This window comes from Falco peregrinus, chromosome 3 (genome assembly GCF_023634155.1).
Source record: "Falco peregrinus isolate bFalPer1 chromosome 3, bFalPer1.pri, whole genome shotgun sequence".
NCBI classification, from domain to species: domain Eukaryota; kingdom Metazoa; phylum Chordata; class Aves; order Falconiformes; family Falconidae; genus Falco; species Falco peregrinus.
In genome coordinates, this window is record NC_073723.1 from 107,738,032 (window position 1) to 107,764,890 (window position 26,859).

General features: G+C 45.4%; 2 protein-coding genes across 6 annotated transcripts in view; one reads left to right on the forward strand and one right to left on the reverse strand.

The window, feature by feature from the left end:
* Nucleotides 1-8,400, forward strand: part of PANK4 (pantothenate kinase 4 (inactive)) — a 25,885-nt gene extending 17,485 nt beyond the window's left edge. The window contains exons 13-19 of one of the 4 annotated variants that reach the window (XM_055798599.1): nt 475-626; nt 2,079-2,134; nt 2,726-2,775; nt 4,158-4,265; nt 4,675-4,775; nt 5,290-5,358; nt 5,937-8,400. In XM_055798599.1, coding sequence (XP_055654574.1) covers nt 475-626; nt 2,079-2,134; nt 2,726-2,775; nt 4,158-4,265; nt 4,675-4,775; nt 5,290-5,358; nt 5,937-6,150 — 750 coding nt within the window. In that variant the 3' untranslated portion in view covers nt 6,151-8,400. Of the gene's footprint in view, nt 1-474; nt 627-2,078; nt 2,135-2,725; nt 2,776-3,582; nt 4,295-4,674; nt 4,776-5,289; nt 5,359-5,936 lie in introns of those variants that run through there. The other 3 variants (XR_008746274.1, XM_055798601.1, XM_055798600.1) reach the window with 3 other exon arrangements.
* On the reverse strand, nt 8,068-26,856 carry LOC101923297 (probable glutamate receptor). 2 transcript variants are annotated; one of them, XM_027787522.2, is made up of 11 exons: nt 23,045-26,856; nt 20,762-20,869; nt 17,680-17,711; nt 15,048-15,107; nt 14,068-14,247; nt 12,959-13,185; nt 11,992-12,089; nt 11,248-11,465; nt 9,628-9,853; nt 8,744-8,991; nt 8,068-8,193 (listed from the first exon to the last, which is right to left on the reverse strand). In XM_027787522.2, the coding sequence occupies exons 2-11, from the start codon at nt 20,832-20,834 to the stop codon at nt 8,092-8,094; spliced, it is 1,464 nt and encodes a 487-aa protein (XP_027643323.1). In that variant the 5' UTR covers nt 20,835-20,869; nt 23,045-26,856; the 3' UTR covers nt 8,068-8,091. The 2 variants fall into 2 exon arrangements, with proteins under 2 accessions (XP_027643323.1, XP_005237997.1); XM_005237940.4 differs by having other exon boundaries at nt 20,762-26,856.
* Between the last annotated feature and the right edge of the window lie 3 nt (nt 26,857-26,859).

Genomic DNA, 26,859 nt, shown 5'->3' on the forward strand with positions numbered 1-26,859 from the left:
GCTATGTAACACTGATCTCACTGGAGACAGAAGCAGAGAAAAAAATTCAAGAGCTTCTAAGCATCTGGGATGATGAAACTCCTGATGCAAAACTAAAAAGTTTTTGTAAAACTGCTAGTGGTAACCCTTCTCATGGTAGTTACCTGGGTTTGACGGATCATGTTACTACTGAAAGGTTTTTTGGTGTGTCCGCTCTCTGTCCCTCCACCTGCTCAAGATCTATTGCACCTCTAACTTAGTGAGAAAAGTAATTCTGGGGCTACAGATCGTATCCTACACTAATGAAGCTTTTCTTAGAATCCCAGGAAACTTTTTTCTTGTTGATACTAAGCATGCCGATAACAGTAACTTGTCGGTCCATTAGAGGCCATGAACGTAGAGGAGAATGCTTGAACGTGGTCTTGGGACCGAGACAACCAATGATGGGTAAGAAATTTTTGTCTATAAATCCAATGTTTCATGTCTTTCTTACAGGTAAAGCAGAAAGAAAATGGCATAGCCTTAAAATGTTTTCAAAGCGTAATCGAATCTTTGGATTCATTAGGCTGGGAGGAGAGGCAGTTTGCTCTGGTGAAAGGACTTCTTGCGGGGAATGTCTTTGACTGGGGAGCAAAAGCAGTCTCAGAGTAGGTGTTAAATATTTTAAAAGCACCCTTTTAAGATACAGAATATCCAATTGTTCTTTTTAAAAAAAAAAAAAAAGTGCAGCAATCTAACTTTAATTGCAGTTTGTATTTCACCTTAAGCAAATGTTCGTTGTTTATTACATTGCCAGGCTTTAAATCTGGCAGACATGTCACTGTGAGTGCTTGTGTTTGAATTAAGTGATAAAGCGTTTAATGTTCCAGTCTGGCTGCTTTGCTTGTAGCACTGTTATTAGCACTGCTTTTGGATATGTGTTGTACTACATCCCTAGCACAGAAAATACACTATTTTTCTCCAACTTCCAGTTGTCCCGACAGCACAGTATATATTCAGCAGGCTGCAAGTTTAGGTTGGGTAGTCTCTTTTGACAGCCAAATACTAATTATTTTTGACCAACATGCGCTTCTGTTACCATTTGGAGAGCTTTTTTCCTTCTATCATGTCAGCAGCCATCAATTCATTTGAGGCTATTAATGCCAACAGTCTTGAAATATTTTTGATTTTTCCAATTCTAGAACTTTTTGTGGGGCTGATAATACAGATCTGAGAGCGTGGGAGGGGGATACTCTTTTACAGCTGACATTCAGCACTTCCTTCCCCTTCCTGCATCTTTGAGGAGTTCTCCCTCTGATTAAATCAAGTCCATTAAAAACAAGGTGATTCAAGGCTACGTGGGCATTCCTAGTCTTCTGGTACTTCTGGTGTTTCCCACAACCAGAAACTTGAGCTGACAGCAGTCAGAGCAGTTGGGCTACTTGCCACTCGTGTTAGCGTAGCTCTCATTCCCTTTAAGGAAGGAACTAAAATGTACAGACTGAGTTAAATATCACCTCGTACTAGAATCAAGGAACTCAGGAGACTGGACTGGCAAGCACTGCCCACATGGTGTCATATTTTAACTGACAGCTTAGAGTCTAGCCATCTCATTACATAAATCCTCACACGTACGTGTTTGGGGCTACTTCACCATACATATAGCCAATAGCAGTAGCTTTTAAAACTTGTATCTGGCTATTTTAATTCCCTCTTTTCCCATGCAGGTACAATTTTAAAAAACTTTTGTAGACCAGTCTTCAAATTAGACTTTGTAAAGCACCATTTTACCATGCAGATATTTTAAATCATGACTACATTTTGTGGTAGCCTACAAACTAAAAGATATCTTTTTTTTTTTTGCCTGTAGTCTAGTGCCTGCAAGCATTTGTATATTGCTGAAGCTTTTTTCTTTGAGCATAAGAACTCTTAACATACATCTGAACCTTTTGCTCTTAACATAAGCACAAAGTATCTGTTTCTCGATCATTGGACCTATCCACCCTGCCCACTACAACCCGTGCAGTAAAATTGCTGACCACCTGCTAAAGAAATGCTTGAATTGCATTTATGTGAGGTGAAGTTGCTTAACTGTACTCTTTATTTCTCTTCTGATACAGTGTTCTGGAATCTGAGCCACAATTTGGATTTGAAGAAGCCAAGTCAAAACTACAAGGTATAGGGAGCTCGGTGGTGGTGGTTGGAACTGGATATTGTGTTAATACGAGAGCAGAGGAGAGTGTGAACGTGTTTATGGTGGCCGTTCTGCTGCCCAGATGACAAGAAATCATAAGCGCTTGCTAGGGTTATCTGAAATCCAGGCTACAGAGTTTCGGTGGAATGTTCCTGTTTGTGTTCCAAGGAACTGAAATCTGAAAGCCTCTCTCCTTGAACAGAAGTCTCAGCTGCACAGATATTCAGAATGTCTTGCCCATGCTATTTTTTGTAACTGTTCAACCCTGTCAAGGAGACACATAGTGTCCTGGGAGGCACTACACCATCCCTGCTTGGATGGGTCCTTACGATAGCTGACTTGCATGACTTCATTGCTCTATTATGAAAATTCCATTTCAAAACTGCTGTAATTGAGCTGTTCCCATCATTAAGAGCTTAGGAGCTCTTTGAATCTATACATTTAACGTTCAGAGCCTGAGCTCAAATGCTTTACTGCTTCAGCATCTGTAAAGGGACACCTCCTGCTTTTCATAGCATACAGAATTACCGTTTGCCAAAAAGAAATGCTAACGTGATTTTGTCTGTGACACAGAGCGTCCCTGGTTAGAAGATTCCTACAGTCAGTGGCTAGAGCGACTGAAGGTATGACTGTGATTGTTACTAACCATTGAGTAATCAAATGTGTTAATCATAAACCCCCTTATTAATCTTGGGTTTTAAACAGATTTAATGGAACTCTGTACAAACAACTCAAATTTGGTAACACAGTGCCAGTAATTCAGCAGCCTTACTGTAAAGGAAGGAATAGAAGGAATTAGCCAGACACGTCATTACTCACCAAGCTTCTTAGCTGAATTCCTTTGGAAGCCGCAGCGTTTGGCACCCGGCTGCTTTCAGAGCTGCCCCAGTAGCCATATCGTGTCCCTGCTTTCTAAGGGCACTTACTTCTATATAACCAGACCCATAATTTTGAAAACATGGGTCCAAATGTAACGTTTGGGTTGTTCCTCCATCTGAGTAGCCGACCTAAACATTACATTCATTCAGGAGCTTGCTGAAAGTAAGCAAGCTGAAAGTGATTAACTTATCAGCAAAGCTTTCTTTGCCCTGTGTGATCTCTATTGCTGTTTAATTAAGGTTAATTGAAAAAGTTTTGGTTGTTGCTTTGTGTAAATCTCTATGTGGGAAATGAGAGCCAAAAGGTTTGATACGACTACTGCAAATCATTACTTACTACAACTTAAACCAAAAGTAACAGCTAGTCTCGTGTAACAGTGATAACTGAGGAACTTCAAGCAGTGTCCTGACAACATAGTTATTAGGAATTAAGCATTGTTCACTGTCAGAAGTCTTCTGCTGGTATGAACTGGAGTGAACCAAGTTTCATAACGTCAGATTTAGAAGAAATTAAAAGGTTAATGGAGAATAGGAAATATCTTTTCCTTTTAGGATGTCACTGCCCCCAGCAGTCCATCCTGCCCTTTCCTGGCAGAAGGGAATCCTGTTCACCCTACACCATGCTAGCTTAAAACAGCCACCAAGGTAGGTTTACCCTGATAACCAACGCGTTCAGTAGGCAGCCGCTCCTGGTATTCTCCAGCCGCATGGCACGAGGCGCCGCTGGCCATGGCCCAGCCTCAGCAGCAGGGTTTCAGGCCCGGCTGCCCGCTGTCCGGAAGGCTCTGAAGCACGTTCCTGCGCAGAGCTGTGGCAGTCCGGCGTGCCTCTCGCTGGCAGAGGGTAGGTCTTACTGGTGCAGTTTGAAAGACCTCTCTCAAAGAAAGCAAAGTAACTAAAGGCTGTTTCAAATAACCGTGCCAAGACAACATGAGGGAAACCGATTTCTCCTAAGACCAAGGGTAGGTGTTGGTCTGATGAGTTATGCTGCTACTAGATAACCAAAATTGCCAGTCATTTAAAGGTATAAAATGTGGGCTCTTAAAGCGAGTAGTTGTAAAGAACACAAACTCTTCACTGAAATGAACTGTGAACTCAACCCTGAATACACCGGTTTTCTCTTACAGGAGGGTCCCCCTCATAAATGTGCCTTAATTTTCGCAGATAACAGTGGAATAGACATAATTTTAGGAGTCTTTCCTTTTGTCAGAGAGCTCCTGTCTAGAGGGACAGAGGTAAGTGGTTGTCGTGAATTCACTGTGTAACGGAGCTTTGGTAACTGGGGAGAGGTTTGTCACCCACCTGCCAGCAGTATGCATTACCAGGCTGGCTCCTAACATCTACAGTGGGAATAACCCAAATCCCTGGAACTCCAGCGTCCAACTTGGTAGGCTGTGGAAGGTCGCAAAGCAAAGCGAGCCTCTGTCCGAGCTAAGTCCGCTGAACAAGGGTCTGTAACGTCAAAAGACCTGAAATAATGTCTAATTAACCGAGGGAAAATGAGGACTGGGCCTCCAGCCTTTCTCTTCGCATTCCCTCTTTTGTAAAATAGGTCAGGCAAGGGTGATCTTAAACAAACGAGCAGCTCTGATGCCGTACGTGGACTGCATTAATCGGTGAACTCTTCTGCCACCCTTACCGCAGGTTATATTGGCTTGTAACTCTGGCCCTGCCCTGAATGATGTTACCTACAGCGAGTCCCTGATCGTCACTGAGCGGATAGCGGCGATGGATCCAGTTATTCAGTAAGCATCTAACCGGTCTGCGCTACGTGCTGTACAGTACAGAGGAGGAAAAAGCAGGTTCCTTGTTACATACTTAGTTCATATTTATTTGTGTTTATTAGTGTCTGAAATCTGCAACCTGGAAGTAAGCTAAGGCAGATCATTTTCTTTCATTAAGGTGAAAAACTGAGAAATCAGATCTTTCTTGAACATCTATAATTATATTTCTCGTCTGTGTCTTCCCTGATAAGCACTCAAGCTACTAAACCCATCTTTTTCCTACATTAAAATGAATAGAGGAAAAACAGGTGTTCCACATACGGAGCATCCCTGGTAGAGGATACGTGGCTGAAAATAATCCTTTTGCTCAAGGAAACATTATGTTTCTTGGTAAAATCCTGGCACGAGAAGAAGCCTTTGCACAGCAGACTTAAGATACTCATTGTCTGGCAGTTAGTGGATTCGCATGGCCCTGCTGAGGTAGCTGTTTAATGGTTTTGTCTTTTTTTTTTTTTTTTTTTTTTTTTTGATAAAGATCTGCACTGAGGGAAGAGAAGCTGCTGTTGGTTCAGACAGGCTCGAGCTCGCCGTGTCTAGATCTCAGGTATATTGGCGAAGTCCCGGTTTGTTACTTGTCTCCATCAGCCACCGGCTGTTCAGAGGCTGCGCTCTGGAGACCTCAGCCACCTTCCCGACAGGAATCCCCTTCGCACGGCCTGTAATTGTTGCATAGTTTGGCTTCACAGACTCATACTCCTACTGCTGATCGAGCCTTACTGTAAGTTGTTGGACACCTTAGTGACTGGGTTTGCGTTCAGCAGTGACACGTGGCCAGTGTCACGAGCAGCTCTGTTACGGAGGATGTAAAATCCTGCCCGTGACCAAGAAATCCGCTTGACTGCAAGAAGCGTTTCAAGTTGTTAACCTGTTTACTTTTAATGAGTTTCTCTATTGGAGACAGAACTTAGCTGTGTCTTCTGGGAAACCCCAATTCTGCATGCAGTTAATGAAGCTTTCAAAACTCGGTTTTAATCTCATTTCCTTTGATTTAAAGTGCTCCTGTTTATGGACATCAGTAATTCCATCCAAAACGTTACATAAATGATAAAGCCCTTAGAATAGCCTGTCTCGTTCGTAGCACGTGTAAGGGCGACTGTTTCTAAACCAGACCTCTCGTTTCAGCCGTCTGGATAAAGGTTTGGCTGTGCTGGTCCGAGAGCGGAAGACAGACTTGGTTATCATTGAAGGCATGGGTCGTGCCATCCACACAAACTACTACGCGGCTTTGAAGTGCGAGAGCCTCAAGCTTGCCGTTATCAAAAACTCCTGGCTCGCTGATCGTCTCGGAGGGAAAATTTTCAGTGTCATTTTTAAGTATGAAGTGCCATGTAAATGATACGGCTCTGGTCAGCTGGGTGAACAGGAGCAGCGGAATGGACTTGCACTAGTTTTACTTTAACTGTAAAGAATGTATTTTTATTACAACAGGGAAAAGAGGTCACAGGAAATTCCGTATTTATATTGTGCTTTTGTGACTTAAAAAGCAACAATATGATTCACTCTATAGTATGCACACTCAAATATATATATGTATATCACTCATTGTTTATTTTGGTAAGTGTTTATTTTAATGCTGCAGTATTTGTGATGAAAAGACTTTATTTTTTTGTTCTGTGGGACATTCATATAGAAATATATTTAAATGTCAATGAAACCTTTTTTTATACATCTCTGCCTACTCTGCCAGCAATGACGTGGCACATACCAAACGGTTTTTCAAGTGCTAAGTGAATCCGACATTGCATTTTCCACATTGGCTTTTAAACTTACCTAAAATGTTTCATGCTCTTTGCAGTGAATTTGACTGAAGGACTGATCCACCTTCTAACCTCACAGACATCGCTTAAGCTGTATTTAAAATCCAAGTGTCGTGATCTGAGAGTGCGTAGCAGATAACCGAACAGCACTAGTTTACCAGCAGCGGGAAGAACTCGTAATTCCTCTTGCCCTCACTGTTTGTTCTTGCTAACAGCTGGGTGGGAGGGGGATTCTGCAACTATACTGAACTACTTAGCAGTAGTTGGAAGCTGAGTTTCACTAAGTTACCCTCAAAGCGAATGCATATTGCTTTATTTGGGAACACACAGCTGTTTTCCTGTGGCAGGCATGTTAGTTACTGTTGCCTTTGATTGTTTAATGCTGGGACTGGTAAGAATTAGTCTATTTGTTCATACAGTGCAGTTAAAGCCATTTCCAAGTAACTGAATTTGCTTTCCCCACTCCCCCTTCATCAAGCTGTGCAGTACATAAATGGTGTAGTTTAACCATGAGTTTGCAAACCACCATGTGCATGCCTCAGTCATTCCAGCTCTGACATGAAAAACAGCTTAATTAGAAAACTATTTAATACGCAGCTGAGAACTGTTCCCCATGAATTTCAAAGATTCTTCTCTGAGAGCAAGAGAACGATGCAAAATACCAATTGCTCACTGCCTCACCCTTGGCCTGGTGAACTCGTACTTTGCTCTAATTGACCGATTACCAAACTTCATGCTCTAGTACTGCTGGATTACAACTTCTTCCTAAATACTGCTCGATCCCGTTAACTAGGTCAAAACACCCTCTGTAGCTGAACAGCGGAACTTCTCCTGTGATGGGAAGCTGACAAAGGCCAAGTCCATGTCTTGCATTTCTGAAGTCTGGTAGTTCCTTAGTTGCACCGTCTCCTTTCTCGGATTCTAGGCCACCGCAGAGATGCAGTTCAGTCCTGCGTTTTTGGGGTTCCTGCAACGCCACCGTTGTTTCTGATTCAGAAATGACCTTCACAGTGACCAGCGTCTTCTGCTTCAAAGAGGGGAGAGGACAGTCTATTTATAATTGAAATGTTTAAGAAGCAGTTGTTCTTGATTAGAACAGTCAGATGAGAGCTTTAATTTTTCAAGATTGTACCTCATAATGTAATTAGTAAGCAGAGGCTTCACGTTATCCTATCCCAAGTCACTTACTCCTACAGGTGTTCATGTACTTACATAGTAAACTTCTAAACTAAATATGGATCCACCATCTTAGCCATCTCAACTTCATTTTACCAAGTCGTTAACCTCCCTTATTTTCAACAGTTACACTACATCCCTTATCGATTTCAGTTCATCCAAGCCACTTGATTCTCTTCTGCATCCAGCTCCACCACCAATCCAGAAGTGCTCTCTGTGTGTGTTTGTGTTTAGAAAACTAACACTCTAGGCTTGCAGAAAAACATCTTTCTACATTGATGTAGTTCCTATAAAATATATATGGTATAAACCTAATACATGCCCATTCCTTAAGCAAAAAATTCTTAAGCATTAGCCCTCCCTGAAGTCTCCTGGCTTTGTCTTGTATTTTCTTTTATACGTAGACGAGCGCACATTTCTTCTGTGAAAACGGAGCAACAAGATTTCTGAAAAACAAAAGGGGAGGAAACAAGGGGTGAGTTGTTCTGTGTCATGGAATCCACCTTGTAAGTGTGCACACGCCATCCGTTGGAATGGATGGAGAACAGTGAGGTGCACATTCGGATACTAGTGCAGTTTCATTTACATGTGTTTTCCTGCTTGTCAAATGACTTAAGAACAGCCATACTTGAAAATAAACTTGTTATTGATGATCTCCTGGCCTCTGTCCACACTCAGCATATTGGAATGTGGTTTGGCTGTCTAGGAATTGCAGTTTCTACTTAGTACTGGGGGGTGGGGGTGGTGTGTTTTGTTATTGTTACCCCTCTTCAGGCTACAAAACTATCACGCAGTCCATGCTATGAAATTTCAGCATTTTAAGGAGTAAATGTGTAGCATGCCTTCCTCCCTTGCCACACCACATTGCTGTCCTTGGAAAAAGCAAGATCAGGGTGAAAATCCAGCCGTGTGCGGTGGAGCACTGGTGCCTGGCTTATCCACGCTGAACGGAAGGGATACAAGGAAGTAGGACAGGAGATAATAACCGTCACCTACCTTTGCATGTCCGGCAGCGTGTCGGCTCTTATTGGAGAGCTCCACCACCGCTGCGATCACCCCCAGCGCCAGGCCGATGGCGAGCGTCAGGAAGAGCCCACCCAGAGCCTGGGGCTGCAGCGGGCTCCATCTCTCTCTGCTCTTGTGAAGGCAGCTGCTCTCCCACCACTTGTTACGCAAGTAGTCGAGGTCGCCCAATTCACGCAGTTTGAGGACAGCAACGGAGAGCTTCTTAGTCCACTGGGATGCTGGCGGCAGTAGAATGGGAGAGAGAGAAGAGTATGGGAGATACCACAGCCACTAGTCACATTTTTAAGCAACCCGCTGCTACAGCACCAAGCGGGATTAGTTGGGGGCTGCTCCCCGGCTTTCGGCAGGTCATTCTGCAAACAGAAAGCACCACGCTGCGCCACAGGCTTTCCTTCGGTAGCACCTGCTCCTGCCCTGCCCATTGAGATACAATAGTACCTGCAGAGTAACGACTGAGTGAATAATACTGAGCGAAGGTACTTTGAGAAATAGAAGCAGACATGCTCCACGAGAGAGCAAACTGTCTACCCCAGCAGCTACATTAGGAGCTCTGTGTCACTGGGACCAAGGCAAAACCAAAAAAAACCCCACAGGAACCAGCGACACCCCTGAGATTTGGGATTTTTTGCATATTAGAGTTCAGAGTCAGCGAGCGTTAGTGATAAGTCATGGACAGAATGCAGTCGCTGCAGAGCAGGGTTACTGAGTGGTTCACAGCAGGTAATGGCACTAATGCAGAAAACATGCAAGTGTCAGGACCTGGCCGTGCCAGGCTCCCTGTCAATCTGCTGCTTCAGAGCCATGAAATCAGAGTGGGGAAGCGGGACGGGAGCGGTGGGCGCACAGTGACTAACCCTGGGTAGTGGCAATGCCAAATCCTCTGGCTCCGATAACTTCAGGGGCCCTGATCAAGTTGCAGTGCCTGGCTGCTGCCAGGTCTTGCGAGATGGATTCACCGATGAAGGCGTAGTTCGAGTCCATCACACGTTGAATTGCTTCCTGGTAGGTTTTGACCAAAACGTGTTCTCGTCTTTTGTCCATATATTCATAGATCATCTGATGGATGGGATTCTTGGAGTTCTGCAGCCCAAAAATCCAAGTGTTAAACAAGCATAAAACAATCATAAAAAAAAATTATCTGCATATATGTGCAAGGCTTGCAAAACAGTTTGGAGGATAAGACACTTAAACCATTGCCCTTTGAGTTCTGCAAACTAACATAGAGCTAGCTCAGGATCCCTCTAGTGCGGGGGGGTGTTGCAGGGGTACGTGTCACAGGTGACCCCCAGCTGGGGGAGCGCTGCTATGCCAGGGGCAGGGGGCTCTGCAGGGGGGCTGGGCAGGCCAGGCCGAGGGGCTGAGGCCACTGGTGTGAGGGTCACCCCGGCTCAGTGCTGGGCCCTGCCCGTGGGTCACAGCAGCCCCAGGAGCTGCGGGCTGGGGGCAGGGCCCTGGGGGGGTTGGCTGGCAGCCGGCTGAACATGAGCCCCCCGTGTGCCTGGGGTGGCCAGGGAGGCCATCCTGGCTTGTGTCCAACCTGGTGTGGCCAGCAGCACCAGGGCAGTGATTGTCCCCTGTGCTGGGCCCTGGTGTGGCCGCCCCTGGAGCCCTGGGCTCAGGGCTGGGCCCCTTGGGGCAGGGGGGACGCAGAGGGGCTGGAGCGTGTCCAGAGCCGGGCAGGGGGCTGGGGCAGGGGCTGGGGCACAGGGATGATGAGGGGCAGCTGGGGGGGTCAGCCTGGAGAGGAGGGGGCTCAGGGGGGACCTGATAGCTCCCTACAGCTGCCTGACAGGGGCTGTAGTGAGGTGGGGTGGGTCTCCCAGATAAAAAAAACGACAGGACAAGAGGGAACAGGCTCAAGTTGCACCAGGGGGGCTCAGATGGGATATGAGGGAAAATGTCTTCACCAAAAGGGTGGTGAAGCCCTGGCACAGGCTGCCCAGGGAGGTGGTGGAGTCACCATCCCTGGAAGCATTTAAGAAATGCAGAGATGTGGCACTTGGGGACATGGTTTGGTGGTGGATTTGGCAGTCCTGGGTTAATGGTTGGATTTGATCTTAAAGGTCTTTTCCAACCTAAACAATTCTATGGTTCTGTGCTTACATATTTCCCACCCACCCCGCAAAAAAACCCACAACCTTTGCAGACATTCAGTTAACGCATCCAGAAATGACCTCCACCAGCCCTCACTTCCAAAGTACACAAGGAAAACCCCTGAAGACTAGCCCGGCTTTCTTAAAAGAGAACAGACTATAAAAACGGAGTCCTCTGCATGCTTTTCCCTCTGAGAAAAGGCGGAAGAAGAGATGAACAAACCAACAGATGCCAATCCACATTATTTGAAGTAATACAGGAGAAGTGATGGAGGCTACAGTGGTAGGTGCTACAGGACACAAGCTGGGTAGTTGGACAACTTGGGCCCGGCTTAGCAGTTGCACAGCAGGTGTGTATGTGCACAGTGAGACTCTCTGCACCTTGAAGAAGTAGAAAGTAGAGGAGCCGTCCAGTGTCCCAAACTCAAGCTTTCTTTGCTTCACAAGATCTTCAAAAGTCTGGATTGGGAGCTGCTCGCTGCCAGAGCTCAGCAGAGCGGTGAAGTTGGCGATGTAGGCGGCCAGCAAGGCGATGGTGAACAGCCACCAGACAGCAGCGATGACCCGCACAGAGAGCGCTTTGGGCCGAGGGGTGACACCTGCGTGACCAGAGGAGCCGGTAAAGTGTATGGGAGGTGATGTATGGTGAGAGAGAGAGCCAAAGGACCTCAGACCCCCAAGACTGAGTTAAAGACTTCCCTCCAAATAAAGGCCAAACTGCAAAACTTGCCCTGCAGCTGTGTAATGCATGAGCCTGAAAAGACCTACTGTGGTTGGTCTCAACCGCATCAATGCTGCCTGCAACGCAGTCGGAGCAATGCCAGCGGCCAAAAGCAACAGCAAAACCTCCACTCTACAAAGCACCAGTGCGACAGTTGGCGTGGCATTCCCTAGTGCAGAAACACATTCCTCAGTCGGAGCCAGCCATCTGTACAGTTCCAAGGAGTCTGTAATCAAAACGCCCCAAACTAGGAGTTCTAGTGCTGCCAGGCGTCCCTACTGGAACGCCTTTCCCCAGCCGGACACCACACCAGCGTCACAGACAGGTGAGGGCTGGATATACAACCAGCTCAGAACACCCTGTCCTGCGCCCAGAGCTTCTGTGCTGCAGCCCTCCCAGCTCACCTTGCAGGGCGAGCGCTCCTGCTCCAAACCAGAGGCTATTTAAGAAGGTAAAGTGGTTCTCTTCATTCTTTGGCTCGTTCCATTCACAGGGGCTCAGTCTGTGGGGAAAATGACAGGATAAAACCAGATGTTCAGGGAGAAAAAAAATGTAAATAACTCTGCAGTGTGACTGTAGCAGTGCAGATAGCCAGGAATGCCCTTTCCTTCCAGGGTAGCTCCTCCTTCACTGAAGTTTAACCAGTGAGAGGAATGGCTCAAGTGGTTTGCAGCAGTGATGGCTCAGGGGGTCCTGCCACAGGTTTGCCAGTCACTTTCTTCCCCAGCTATGGCACTGCCCGGTCTCCCTGGCACACCTGAGTGGCAATACTGGCTCTGTCCTGTAACAGCAGACTGGAGGCTGCTCGATGGAGCAAATCCTTACCTACAAAGATTGTGCATAAAACTAGAAAAGCAGCAATAGAGCTTCTGTTCTAGACTGCAGCTGCAGAGGGCATTAGTACAGCCTAATCAGGAAAGGGGGAGAAAGCTGAATCTGCTGGGAAGGGGGCGGAGCGGTGGCAGAGAGAATCTCTTCCACAAGTCAGTGCAGGATACAGTGCATAAAAATACACATACAAAACCGCCAAACCAACACCAAAACACGATAGACCTGCATGTAGGAACATGGTCATAGTTCAAAACAACGTCTGACAAAAGTGAGAAAGTAGAGCTGAAGCACAAAGACACACACAGCCTTTTTAGCAGCCCTAGGTAATCCACATCAAGACCTACAGTGCTCTTCGCAGGGAGATCCTACCACTTAATACGCAGCCTGACGTGATGTAAGCTTTATTAGCCCTGGTTCTGGACCTCTACAGAAGGTTCCTCAAAGCAAAATGTACCCTGGTACTTTCTTTAAACTGAGATCTTTCCATAGCTGAGAAAGCATTTGACTTGAACAAAATCTGTGAAAGAAATTAATTTATACCTGGCAACAAGAAAGAGGCAGAAGCACGTCAGGACATAAGCGAATAAAAGGCCAGTCCAGGTCTCCTTACTGAAAGGAGCCAGGAAGTGGAAGAAGGACATCTCCTGAGAGGCCGTGTCTTTTCGAAGCAAGATTCCGATCCCAGTCTGCAGGAATGGTGTGGTGAAGGAGACCACCTCTTCCCTTGCTGACGTGACTGTCAACGGAGCCACTGCAATGTCTGCTTCCTGGAAGATGGAGATAAAAAATGATCAACCAGCCAACCCACCTGAAGATTTCTGCCACTCAAGCAGAATGCTTGCTGGGCTGAGTGGGCAGATATCTACACGGCAAATCACTTCTGTGTCAACAGACAGCTATCGTCCTAGGCTGCGAGCTCCAGGAAATAGGACAGTATTCCAGTTTGCATTGGTCATAGTGGGGTGCTGGTTGGTATCTGGTGGTTCTGCTTTCCTACTACAGCATCAGGCACGCAAGCTGAGGCTGTGCACCATGAACCACATCGGGTTTGTTTACCAAAACCAGAAGGCACGTTCCTTTCTGTTTCTGGCTGCGGATTCTACGTGACTGACAGCTGGACACAGTACTGACTTCAGAGGAGCAAAGAAGGTTTAATTCAAATGTTACCAACAGATGACAGAACGCTAGCCACAGGGCATGGCACATGATGGGGTAAGATGTGCATTCAAGCATCTCCTTGAAGAGTCTAAGGGATTACCATTCTGAAAGAGACAAGTTTCACCTAGTGGTTAAGTTCAAAGTAAGTTTTCCTCAAAGCCATTATCTTTGTGCTGTTAGTGAGCTAAGATGTCTGTACAGTCTCTCAGATTAAAGAAGCACTGGGTAACCTCTGAGACAAGACAAGCACTGTGCCAGGAGCGCCTTTGAACAACGATTTCCTGCTACGGCCATTGTCTCCTTGCTCCTTAGTTTCCATATTTGTAGCCCAAACCCAACTACAAGTTTTACTATTCATTAGATCTGCACCACAGGCAGGATGACTCCAAGTTGCTCAGTCCCTGAGCAAATTCTAATGAGGTCCAGGAGCTGCTAGCACTGTTCTTTCCTTCTAGAGCTGCAGTTTGTCGAAAATACAAATTGAAAATTACCTGTCTTAGAATTTCGCCAATCATTCCTGTCCAGTTCCCACTGGAAGAGATGGCACCATACTGCCCGTCGCCCACCACCTTCACCTTGTAGCTGAAGTGAAGCATTGCAGCAAGTGCTTTCAGCAAATCAATGCAGTATCCCTCCAGTTCTGCACTTCTCACCATGACATAAGGATCTTCCTGCATATTGAGGGAAAAATACCCAGTTACATGCTCTCACAGTCTGCAATGCAACTGACTGTGAATTAAACCACTTTTTCGGCAATCCCCCCCCGCCAAACCATGCCACCCCCCGCACCCCCCCCCCCCCCCCCCCCCCCCAAGACCTCTATCCACATTATCAAGGACAACATTTCCAAACTCGAAAGATATTCACTGGAGTCATGTGCCACCACTGGTCACAGACTACAGCTCCAGCAGGGCAGACACATTCAGCAAGCCACACGGACCACAGAAGTGACAATCTCTAAAAGCCCAAATACATTTCACTTGGCCCATCAAAGCATCAGACGAGGGGCACATGCTGGTGCAGGACCTGACACCAGAATCAGAAAATTTACTGCTGCAGCTTCTTATGAATAGTGCTGCTTGTCTGCTGCATGTGGTAATGCATCTTCTCTTTTTTTTTAATGCCCTGTTTCTAATCCTCACACGTGTGATCTTCACATATTTCCACTGCAGGACAGAAACAACATATAGGTAACATTGCAACTCTTAGATGTAGCTAAGTGTATGCCCTGTGCATTTTGTGGGTTGATTTTGATGGCCCTCCAATCCACCCACTGCAAACTACAGAGAGCTTCCACCTCTGCACCACCAAGCCAGCACTCCAAAACCCAGTCTGTGATGAACAGGGGTATCAGTGTCAAAGACAGCCCGAAAAACCACCTGCAAATATATGGGTGGGGAAAAACCAGAAAAAGGCAAAGTGTAATTCTAGCCATCTCCCAGCCACCACCAGCTCTGTGTCACTGCCTTACCAGGATTGTTGTGACAGTCAAAACTGGAAGACCCTCTCCAGGCCCCCTTGAGTCAGTGCCCTGCAAATCAAAAAATGAAGAAGGAAATAATTGGATTTTAAAGTCCCAGACATGGCCCCACTTCGCTAAGGTTTATACTATACCTCAGGAGGTGTGTGTGCATGTGTTAAAACAGCTATAGATCTGCCCCTGTAAGCTGCAGCAATTTCACCACCGTTGTTCCCTAACAGTAATTAATAAACCACAAGCATTTAACTTCATTGCATGTTGTCAGCACACTTTGTCAGAATAAAAATCCTTTTGAATATTGTCACAGTTCTTCAGCTACACAGGGCATACGGTCTTCCAAAGAGATCCGTTCCTGTTGCAGACAAAACAGTTATAGGCCAGTTATGGTCTCATCAGAGAGCAATTCCAGGAGACTCAGCACAGTAAGAAAGCTGAGAGGAGGAGGAAAGAAAACCTGGATTCACTTCTGCATGGAATGCTGAATTCAAGAGTACCTCTTCCCAGCTCACAGAGTCACACAGCCCCAGACGGTTTCTGATCAGTACCGCTGCGGAACAATTCAAGCTTTCGCCATTTGTAAAGCAGTCTTAATTCTATAAGATTTGTCGGTCTTCAATTTATCCCTTTATTCTAAGCTCACACAGTGATGTTTCTAGACAGAAGGAGAGAGCATATCTGTGCGTGTACACACACGGTCTTCAATTTATCCCTTTATTCTAAGCTCACACAGTGATGTTTCTAGACAGAAGGAGAGAGCATATCTGTGCGTGTACACACACATGTGCAGTACGAGATCTGCAAAAGAAGCTCCAGCTCTTCCAGTTGTTGTTTCAATTGTCTCTTTGCAATGGAGGGATTCGAGGGATGAGCTTTGTCTTTGAAGCTGTGATCAGAAGTGACCTAATGCAGGGTGTTCTGGAAGCAATGCTATTGCCAGATAAGCTACAATTTGCTTTTAGGCAAAAGCAAAAAAGTCACATAGAAATGTGACTCTCAGGTCTGTTTAAAACATTTATGCCTACTGAACAAGAGAGCAAATAAAACAAATGACCAAAAAATCCTGGCCTATCCCTCTTCACTCAGCTTCACCCACTAGTTACGGAAGGTTTCAATGTGGTTCTTAAAAAAAAAAAATATCTCAAGAGCATACTACCACTTGTGTAAATACACCAGAAGAGTATTTTACTGGGCAAGAGTTGCGGGGTGTCGGTAGCAGCACGGGGGGAGGGGTGGCACAGGGGTGACTTCTGCAGGTGGTCAGGAATGGCCCAGTGCTGGACACAGCCATTTCAAGGTGTCTTAGATGTGAACAAAACAGAGCCACAGTGCACCAAAACTGAACGAATCAGACAAGTTTATGGTGCCTGTGCAAAAAGGCCTTTAAAAAAGGGTGGTAAGTGCTGTTGTCCAGCAATGCTGGAGCAGGAGGGGACGCTAAAGACAATGCCAGGTCAGGAGAGTTGCCCAAGCAGGGGCAAAGGAGAAATAAGAAAGCTTATTTTGGGGGGGGGAGCAGGAGGGACAGCAGGGTGGGAGAAAGGGCAGTGAAGAAGAGCTGCCCCAAGAGCAGAAGTGCAAGAGCTGCCCGAGGAGGGACAGAGGGGAGCTGCAGGAGGAGGCACAGCTCTAGCGGGGCTGCAGCCAGGGGAGGAACCTGCCCAGGAGCAAGCAGGAACCACAAAACACTGACCCCAATCTCCTGTGCCACCTTGTTGCCTCCCCAGAGGGACTGAGCGTAAAATGTGTGCAACAAGGGGACTGGAAGCCAGGGAGACAGGGCAAGAGAGGGGCTGAGATGTGTTCCTCTGGGTGTTTTTGTTTGCTTGTGCTTATTTCTCAATATGGAATCAACAACTAGAGGTCTATGCTAACTGAACCTGATTGAAATTCCATGACTTTCCCCAAAACTCTCTTTTTGACAGGCATCCAGCATCCTTCAAGCTTGAGAAACGAGCTGAGAGTCAAGTGACGCAAGTTCTGTCTCTGCCTATGCCATTTGGACAAATAATTGAATTTCCCAATGCTACCATAACCAACTCCCCCATCATTTTTGATTGGAAAGTCCTCAGGACAAATGCTGTCCTGCATTACATGAATATATACATGTTCTAGCTGGTTGGATTTCCAGTGGCCTTTGCCATCTTCCTTCTAAAGCCCGAGGAACTGCATCCCACACAGACCCTTTTTACGTAAAGGGCAAATGTTTGGAAGTAAACCACACACCTTAAAAACTAATAAAGGCATCTCTGCACGTTTATATGTGCCTGAATTTCCTTTGATGTTTAGAAATCTATAAAGATCATAGATGATGCAATAAAATTGAGGTTTAAATTCTACGGAGCAGGAAGACAGGGCTATAGGCAGATTCTTCCCTGGGGTATGACTGAGTTTTGAATCCTGGACAAAAGATTGAGTTAAAAAAAGAAGAGAAAAAAAAAGCATAGGCACACAGACAGACTTAGATATGGCCATCACTAGCCACGCAAAGTATATTTACAATAAAAACTCTTCCCAGATTAAAAGCATCGTACACTATAACCACATCTATCTCTGAATTTAAAATGCAAACTCTTTAGCACATATGCCTTCACTGGTAGCTGTGCACCGATGAACGCAAACATACCTTACTCACAGCATCATCACGCCTTGCAGTTCCTGAAAAAAATACAACAACAAAATCAAACTTCTTGCAGGGCTTATATTTACAGCTCCTTAAAAGGGACGTTTCCTACCCTCATTTCATATTGCACTTAAAGAAACAGAGTGACTACCCTTGACTCAGGCTCACAGTGCAGTTGGCCTGCAGCGATTTTGCCAAGTGTGTTTCCTCGTGCACAGCACAGCGTTAGTGTGAAACAAACAGAAGCAAAAATAGACACAGCCAGATTCAGGCTGGAGAAGCTTCTAATTGTAACTTAATGATTATGGCTGTCACTCACACCCTGAGGAACGGATTCTGCAGAATTAATTGCCTTATTTCCTTATTGCTCTCCCTGACAAGGTGAAAAGGCTGCTCTCCTGCTACTTCACGCAGCTAATATTTCCCGCTAACTCCTGCAAAACCTTGTTGATACCCCTAAGGAGAAGCCCTGTAAACAACCAAAAGTTCATCACCATGAGGTTCCAGGACAGAAGGCTTTCTTATTCTTCCCTTCCCCTCCTACTAATGTTAGGTCCCTATGGTCAAAGCAGCCCAGGGGGCTGCAGCCACTGGGTTTAGACATCTTGCTCCACCATGTCCTCCTCCACTTCCCCTTCACGTTATAAGCACCCTGACTTTTCATCCCTGTGAAAATTAAAACCTCCAAAGGGGCCATGACTAAAACCAGGAACCAACAGTGACAACGCTGAGGAAAGAGGGACTTGGAAGCCTGTCTTGTGCTGCCTGTTCCAGCAAGGAAAGGGAGGAAGGGAAGTACATACACCTGACAAAGAGTGCCAGTGCAATGAGAGCCGGTGCAACCCTGCAGACAGCATCGAGCGGATGTCAAATGTCAAATTGCCACATCTGCTACTGAGCTTTCCTGTATTACTTCTCCTTCCATTCCTCAGTTTCCCATTTGTAAAACCAAGGCAGTGATACTCCTCCCTCTTTGGTAAAATCACCAAGATCCACCCATAAAATTACCACCGCTGAGTTTTGCCATGCTTCTGGGTTCTACTCCCTGCTCTGCTGGGTGACTTTTAACAAGTCCTAATCATTTGATTAAATCATTTGATCCACAGCTTCCCTCTTTGTAATACTCGGGAGAATACGTCAAGCCCACCCCAGCTGCAAGAAAGCTAAACTACAATGATCGAGATGCCGAATTAAAACCACAATTTTGTCAATATATGACTTGTTAACTGCCCAGGATGTTTTTTCTAGAATATGCACAGCAGTGCTCCTTGGAAAAGCCAAAAATCCCTCAAGAGAAAATAAAAAAATTAGGGTGTTTTCACTCTTTCAGGCAAAAGCTGTGAGTTTTTCATTAAATATAACAACATATTCATTCATTATGTATTATTCATTCTTTGGTTTTGCATTTTCTGGCCTCGTGCTGAACTCCACATTATCGTAAAACAAAACCTGTTTTTTCCCTCTCCACTACAGTTCTCCATGGGAGCTGGAAATCCTCACAAAGGAGGTCTCTTGTCTCCCTTTAGAAACTCATTAAAGCCAGTAAAAGCTTTTGGAGGCTCCTTTTTGAAGACCTGCTAGGGTTTCTTGGAAGAAAACAGTCTGTACTGAGGGCTTCAGCTCCCCCACAGCGGCACTGGATGCAGCTGTTCAAAGCCCCATTCTAAGGGGTCCTGAAAGGACCATAAGTAATCAAGTTGCAGCACTAACTCGAAGTTCATTGCCGTGACACTTCGCAGAAGCCAAGTCCTCATTGTAAGGATCTTTTGTGAGAGTCTACAAAAACAGAAGACAAAGAAAAGCAGCTCATCCCTCTGCTCTTGTTCCCGCCAGGCTGGTGGCTGCAGGGAATGATGGGGATTGCAAAAATCACCCTTCTCCTTGCCCCCTCTACTGAGCACACCCACCCTTCTGATGGGAGATGGCTCCTGCTTAACTTCTTGTGAAAAACCTTGTAGCACTGTTAAGAACTGGCCACCTCACCCCAGTTTTCTACCCCATCCTCCCTCTCTAAGCTAGCACCCTTGCTGTTGCATCCTTTACCAGCATTTCTCCTTTTGCAGCAGTGACCAGGAGACAGAGCTGACCTAAAGGAAGCGTGCTGGATGAGCTGGATAAGAGTTTTGGAGTATGCTGGGACACCCAGGATGAGAAAATTCTCAGTGGGAGAGAATTTGACTATCGTCACAGAAGCAAAGGGCTGAATTATCTGTAATAGCTATGCAACTACCGACTCGGGGTGGCTAGGAGGTGGGTGTGCGAGGTGGACAGAGGAGACAGCAGAGCGAGTGAAGTTGCTCTCCCAACCCTCAAAATGGAGAACCAGTTTTGATGTCCCAGCAATTTTGTGAGGCCAAGCTGCTCCTTAGCCTGTGTCTGGACTGCGGCAGAGAACACCAAAAAGCCACAATAAGAGCATAACAAGAGCACTTGCTGTTCAGTTGCAAAAGCAAGGTCCCTGGCTCCTCACACAGAGCAAGGTGTGATCTTATGGCTGGTGGCAGCACACAAGTCCCCGGCAGGGTCCCCTCACTATCCCTTAGGAACTTCAGGAGGAATGCAGTGTTACCCTTTTCCTACAGAAAGTCTGGGCACTCACAGAGCTGACAAGTTCTGTGCACTAAATCCCCTCTTCTTCCCCAAACAAGCCACGAGCAGAGGGGTAAACAAGTAACGTGGAACACACTACTCACAGCACAAGTTAATCAGCGCATCTTGCCACAATTCAGGGGACCAGAGATTAAAAAGAGTGCACAAGCACACTTTTAACCACAATCATGGTGTTCAAGGACACCTAACCACCCTTTCTCCAGCTTTTTCACCCTCCCTGATCTCTGTCATATGATTTACAGCTACAGCAGCAAAGACACTCAGTAACAGCAGACATAACGCGATCAGGTCGCAATCACGAGCTGTGACAAGGCAGACCCTGGCGATACCATGATAACCAACTGGAAAGCAAATTCTCAGATTATGACAAAAACCCCTAAACAAGAGCTGTTCAAGACTGAAAGAGCTAACACTGTGCAAAGAAGAACAAAACCAGATTTGGATGCAGCCAACATTTTTGGATCATCTCTCTCACCTGCCTGGCTTGATTCTCCCAGGAGCAGCAGTGCTGGAGTCACACAGAGCACGAAGTGAAGAGCTTTGTCCATTGGAGCAGAAATATCTACTGTCTAAAGGAAACTTCCTGCTAGAGATGAAAGGGAAGTGGTTAAAGCTGGTTTGACAGTTCCTCATTGCTGGCTTAAAATCAGCGTGTCCTGGATTTACTGCACCTCATCCTGGAGAGCCCCCGATTCAAACAAACCTCTCCAGGTGTGAAAAGACAGTCGCTTCTGAGAGCAGCCAGAACAAACACTAAAAAAAAAAGTTTCTGGTGAACACTCCCCTGCAGCAAAAAGGCTGTGACCAACCTGTGAAGTGGGTTTACCCACCGGCTGTTGCACTGCACCTCTCCCAGCTGGCTCTGCACAAGGGGGAGGCGTGCGGACCGGGGGCACACGCCCAGGGGTCGCAGGGCAAGGCCAGGGAGCCGCTGGAGCCCGCTGCTCCTGAGCACTGGGCCCTTACGCTCTGAGAAATGGGAAAGTGCTATTAAAAGACATTTTAGATTAGTTTTATAAAGTAATAATTAAAATCAGTTGCACTAATAGAGCAGCCTCCTCTAGGAGGTTCTCATTTGCAGGGGGCTTAAAAGCAAAACCTTAATTTCACTTTCCATTTGGGTTGCAGAAAACAAAGGTGTTTCTTTCACTGGGCACCAAAATGACCTGAAACAAAGCTGTTTCACCTGCATCAGGAGACACCAGACATTGTTTCTGAAGCCTCTTTTGGCTCAGCCTCCTGCTCTTAACTGACCAAGGAAGAAAAATGGGCTAGGGGTGAAAACCAGCATATTTTATTAACGATTTTCATTTCAAACTCTGCAACCTAATTTCTGCATGGCTTGAAATAATCGTACATTTGTCAGTAAAACAGCACCAGACCTATGAAAAACAATCAATGCCAGGTTATGTTCAGTCTCCAGCTGCTGCAATATTTTTGGTAGTATTTGTTGTCATAGCATCAAACAAGGCTCAGGGCACTGCTACCCCAGAAAGTATAAAAATTATTAAAAATGCCCAAGAAAACTTACAATTTAGGAGGCTATGTAGGCAAAAAAATCCTATGTATGGTAGTACTCGCTTCTGACTGATGCTCAGAAAACACTGGCTTCAGTTAATCTTACCTCATCAACTTTTATGAATTCTTTCCCAAAACTGCACTCCTGTGAAAACTCTTGACATTACAGCTCAGCAGCTTCCCTCACTCACTTTTTCTACATTTTTCACATAATAAGAGAGGTGAATAAAATTTACAGAGAAGATTCTTTCTGTGTGAAATTTAAATGGTGTCTTTTTTTTTTTTTTTGGTTTGTTTTGTAAGAAAGACTTCAAAACAGGACTATTTTGAACCTTGTGAAAGGATCAAAGGAGAGGACTGACATTTGAGTTATGGATCAGCCTACATTTTCTAAAAAGTAATTGCAGAATACAAAGTGGTAGTAGCTACTGGGAGCTGTTGCCAGAGCAGCACATGAACAGCTGAACCAGCCGCCAGGGCACACGAAGGGAAAGCAGCAGTAGTCTTCAGGTTGAGCCAGTGAGGCACTGCATTTATCCTGGTAGATTTAACCTGTCAATCAATGCTGCTTTTTCCTTACAATTTGGTACATGCTACAAAATGATCTTTATTTCAAGTGTCCTCCTTCAAAATAAACTAACCAGAGCTGGTAATATATTGTGTACATCTTGGAAAGAAAGAGCTGTTAACACACTGGCTGCTGACTGTCTAAAAGAACAAATAGAGTGTAAATATCTGAAAAAAAAAGAAATTTTGCAAAGGCTAATACACTTCCCTAGCTCTAATTCAGCACTCAAGTCATTTAAAGACAAAGAGAATCAGTCAGAGAGAGAATAAAGGGAGGGCAGAGGGGTTTAGTGCCTTCCAGTGTGCAGAGAGCTCCTTAGGTACTGCTCAAACTAACCATTGCAATACCCATCCATCATCTACCTGAGGAACTACTACAGTTTTCTCCTGCTGGCTTTACAGCAAAGCAAACCAAGGATTTAAAAAAGTTACTTTGCTAGAATTAGCTCTCGCTCCTTAGCAGGTTTTCAGTCTTTTCAAAACGCAAACTAAAAAGACATCATCACTCCTCAACCAGTCTTCTGCATGCAGAGCTGAAGGCAGGCATCGGCATTAAACCAGCAGCGGAAAAGATGAACAACCAGCAGCTAGGAAGGAGACAGCCTGTTGCACACAGGCTTTGATCCTTGTCATCTAGAACAAGAAGAGCAGTGACTGAAAGGCAGTATCTCACCTACAGCAATTCCTTTCGCCTCTCCTAGTCCGTTTGGCTGGCTGGGTACTAGCAGGAGCAACGCAATGAACAGGCACAATGACACTGCTGGAGCACTGAAGGCTCGCAGGCTTCAACGCTGTTATAAAGGGGAGGGAGGGGCCAGGCTGAGGGGCTTCTGCAGAACGTGCCAGCTCCTACCGCAGGCTCTGGGGGCACTTGGGTTTGGGGAAAGGGAGGAGCAGACGACACCCAGCAAAAAGACAGTGTTTGGAAGCAGTTAGTCCAGCAGCTGAACACTACATTGAGGCTCAGAAAATTACCAGCCTGCTGTGCGGTCTATACGAGTCCTTGCCATTCAGAACAGCGTCCGATCAAGATGTGCCCATCGCTCCTGTCTGGTGACAGGCGAAGCTGCTCAAGACTTTCTCCGCTCTGTGACTGTCTTGGGAGATCAGTCTTGGGGGACTCATGTACAACAGCAAAAAACCCCAACCCCCAAACTGTTACATCCATCTAGTATTGCCTTGCAATGCCTAGACAGCTGAAGGAAGGTCTGAGCTTCAAGGTAAACTATTAAATTCCCCTCTGGATTATACAGTTCTGTTTAATACATAGGCACAACAGTGAAATTCCTGTCCTCTTCACCCTTCCATTTACTAGTTTCACTTCAAAAGTGAGCTCAAGTACAACGCTGCCAAGTGGCTGATTCTGTTGGGCCAGGTCATTTATAAATACACACATCAAGGCACTGTAATAACAAAGAAGCGCCTTCACAGGCATTCAGCAGAGTAAACCAGTACAACTCATCTTGCAGGGGAGTTGGAACACATCCATGCTTAAGTAAGAAATGAAAATTTATGCCCTGCTTGACTTTAAAGCACTGTTCAAGATGGAAAACTCTCCAGCAGCTTGCAGGACTTGGCCTTCTTCCCTAAGCTGCTTCTATACATGCCACTGTGTAAATTAATTATTAAATGTCAACACAACTTGCCTTCTGCAGAGTCAACAACTGCTTACGTTTCAATAAAAAATGCTTAGAATACTGCATTTGGTGATGCTTGCCCTAACAGAGTTCAAGGGCTTGACTCAGCTCACTGCAATTAAGGGGAGCCCTTACATCCCTTCCAGTGCACTTCAGATCCCAGATGGTGTAAATCATTCCTGCAATATAAATCACGGCAAGGTGCTAAGATACGTTATAAATGATAATTACATCCCCACTATAGGACAAAACAGAAAAAGAATCCAGAAAGATCTACGCACCTTGGATTTCTCTCAGAGGCTTTGGCCCCTTTACAGGTTCATTTCCAGGTGCTGTCTTTGGCAGTTTGAATGTGATTTGTTGCTCACATTCTCACCTGATAGCCCTAGAGATTCTGGCAACAGGCTGCAGGTTGGGGGAAGTTAGCAAAAATCAGATAAGCTGAGGTTTCCAGCTGCTTTTCATGAATATTTTCTAGGCTTTAAAAAGATGCACATCATGGTGTGTGATTTTTCACAGCTGACAGCTAATAAGGGCTGATAAGGTCAACTACAACCAGCTGAAAGCATCTCAGCACAGAGGAGTTTTCAAAGATACAATCAAATGTTCATCAGCAGTGCTGTTAAACACTGAATTGGAGGAATACAGACCATAAATCCCCAAGTCCAGCCATGTATAATACACTGCCTGTAATTTGGAAACTGGACTGCTGATCTTGCAATTTAATGAACTGAAAACCACATATGACCAGTTCGACGCCTCACAGGAAAAGCTCTGGACAAGAGAAGATACTTGTTGTCTCTACAAGCCAGCAGGAGTAGCTACAAAATGGGCTTTGTCCCGTTGTCCATGTGATTGATGGGTGAGGTATAGCAAGGATGTGCTCTCACAGAGCAGCAGAACCCCCTCCCCACGCTGCCTTTCCCTCTCCATCCCTGTTCAGCAGCTCCACTGTCAGGTATCAGACAGCAGCTTTCCTGTCAGTCACTGACGTTCTAGAATGATTCCAGCTGCCTTTCTGCATTCCTTCAACCTGCAGCCAGGCGCTCGTCCCGTTGCACGCCACCCTGAACAGGGCGCACAAACGATCGTTGTGCTGCATTCGCAAGTGTCTCTGGCCTGGGTTTGGATGGCTCCTATGGATTCCCAAGTCTGTGGTACTACAGGCATGCAATTCCAGTAAAAACTTGCAGCTGCTATATGGCAAGCAGTGAAGTCATTACAACTGCAGAGTCATTAACGACGTTAGCAGAAGGCGTGCACTGACCACTGTGGTTTCATGCTCAACCTGCCTCTACGCTGCATCTGCCCACAATTTCACACGGCGGAGGGAGAATCTGCTCTTTCATCTTGATTATCATACGAATGGTAGAGCAGATCCTCTAGATACTAAGAGCAGCGAGGCATTCGTAAAATAATAATCAGCGCTGCTTGGAACTTCAGCTCCTGGCTCCCTCCACTATTACCAGATCTTCATTGCTCTCCTTACCATTTCTGACAGCACCCTGCCAGCTGAGAAGATCTGAATAAGCAATTTTCCTCTTCCCCGATGAAGGCTGGATGAATGAAGAGTAAAACTGCTCAGTAAGCTTCTGCCACTCAGCAGTGTAGGTACCATGAAATAAATACCTTTCAGAGGAATAAACGAACACATCATTAATGGTCTTACGCAGTGTAATAAAACAAGCTGCAAAGGTAGTTATTTGGAAGCAGAAGGGCAAAATTCATACGTACTCTCGTAAGTTAAATCCAGGCACTGTGTTTTTAAAAATATGAACAAAGATGAATGTTTTGAAGCCCTACATGACACAGCCTTCTGTGAGGTGCATTAATTTAAGAAGTATTGCTTAATCAATTAAAGAGAAAAGTAATTTGATTGTGAAACTTGGTCTTTGAAAAGACACAAACAGGCCTTTTAAACATTAACTTTCTAAAACTGAAGTTGCATGTACTTTCTTGCTTTAAAGATAAAAAAGCAGCAACTCCCTGCAGCTTTCCAGCCCCAAACTAAAGTATTACAGAGTGACTTTTCGTCTAGAGAATGTTAATGAAATTTGCTTTGTGTTAAAACACAATATGAGACTAATCTTGGTAGATCACATATTCTGCTGCTGATTTACCTTTTTTTCCTTCAGAGACTGCAATGACATTGTAGGGTCACTTCAGTCCATGTTCCAAACCTTTGTTGCACAAACCTCAAGGGCCTCTCATCCAAATTATGAAGACAAGCAATGAAGATCTGAGCCAGGATGGAAAACCAAGAGTATTTTTAGACAAGACATATTGAAGACCACTAGAAAAAGATTGATTCAGAGAATTTAACCCCCCCCAGCCCCTATCTCCATGTCACGATGATATAATTAGCTACAGTTAGCCTTACATTTTGGTATCTCAGAGTTTAAATGATACAAACGTTAGAAACCAAGAACACCTTTCTTGCCCTGCAATCCACGAGTTGATGACCGTTACCCAAGACAGTATAAACTGAGTTCACGCACTTTCACTGTGTACTTTACTGGGACAGGAAGAGAAGAGATTTTTGAATGGACAGGTAAAAAGCAAATTTTTGCTGTAGTATTTTGAGCCAGACCTTCAAGCACCTCAGTGACAAAACAGGACTATCTTACTTAGAGAGCTGTAACAGAATAGGTTAGGTCCTTGCATTACATCTGGCTACTAATTACATGAGTTCCCCTAGAGTCTTCATCTACACAGCCATCACTGGCTGCCAAACAAAGACATCGCTTTGAAACAAGTGCCAGTCTCTACCAATACTTGCATGTGTTTTCGTGGACCTGAGATAAATTGAGCTGGATCTGAAACAGCTACCACTCTGAAAAAGAGTAAAATT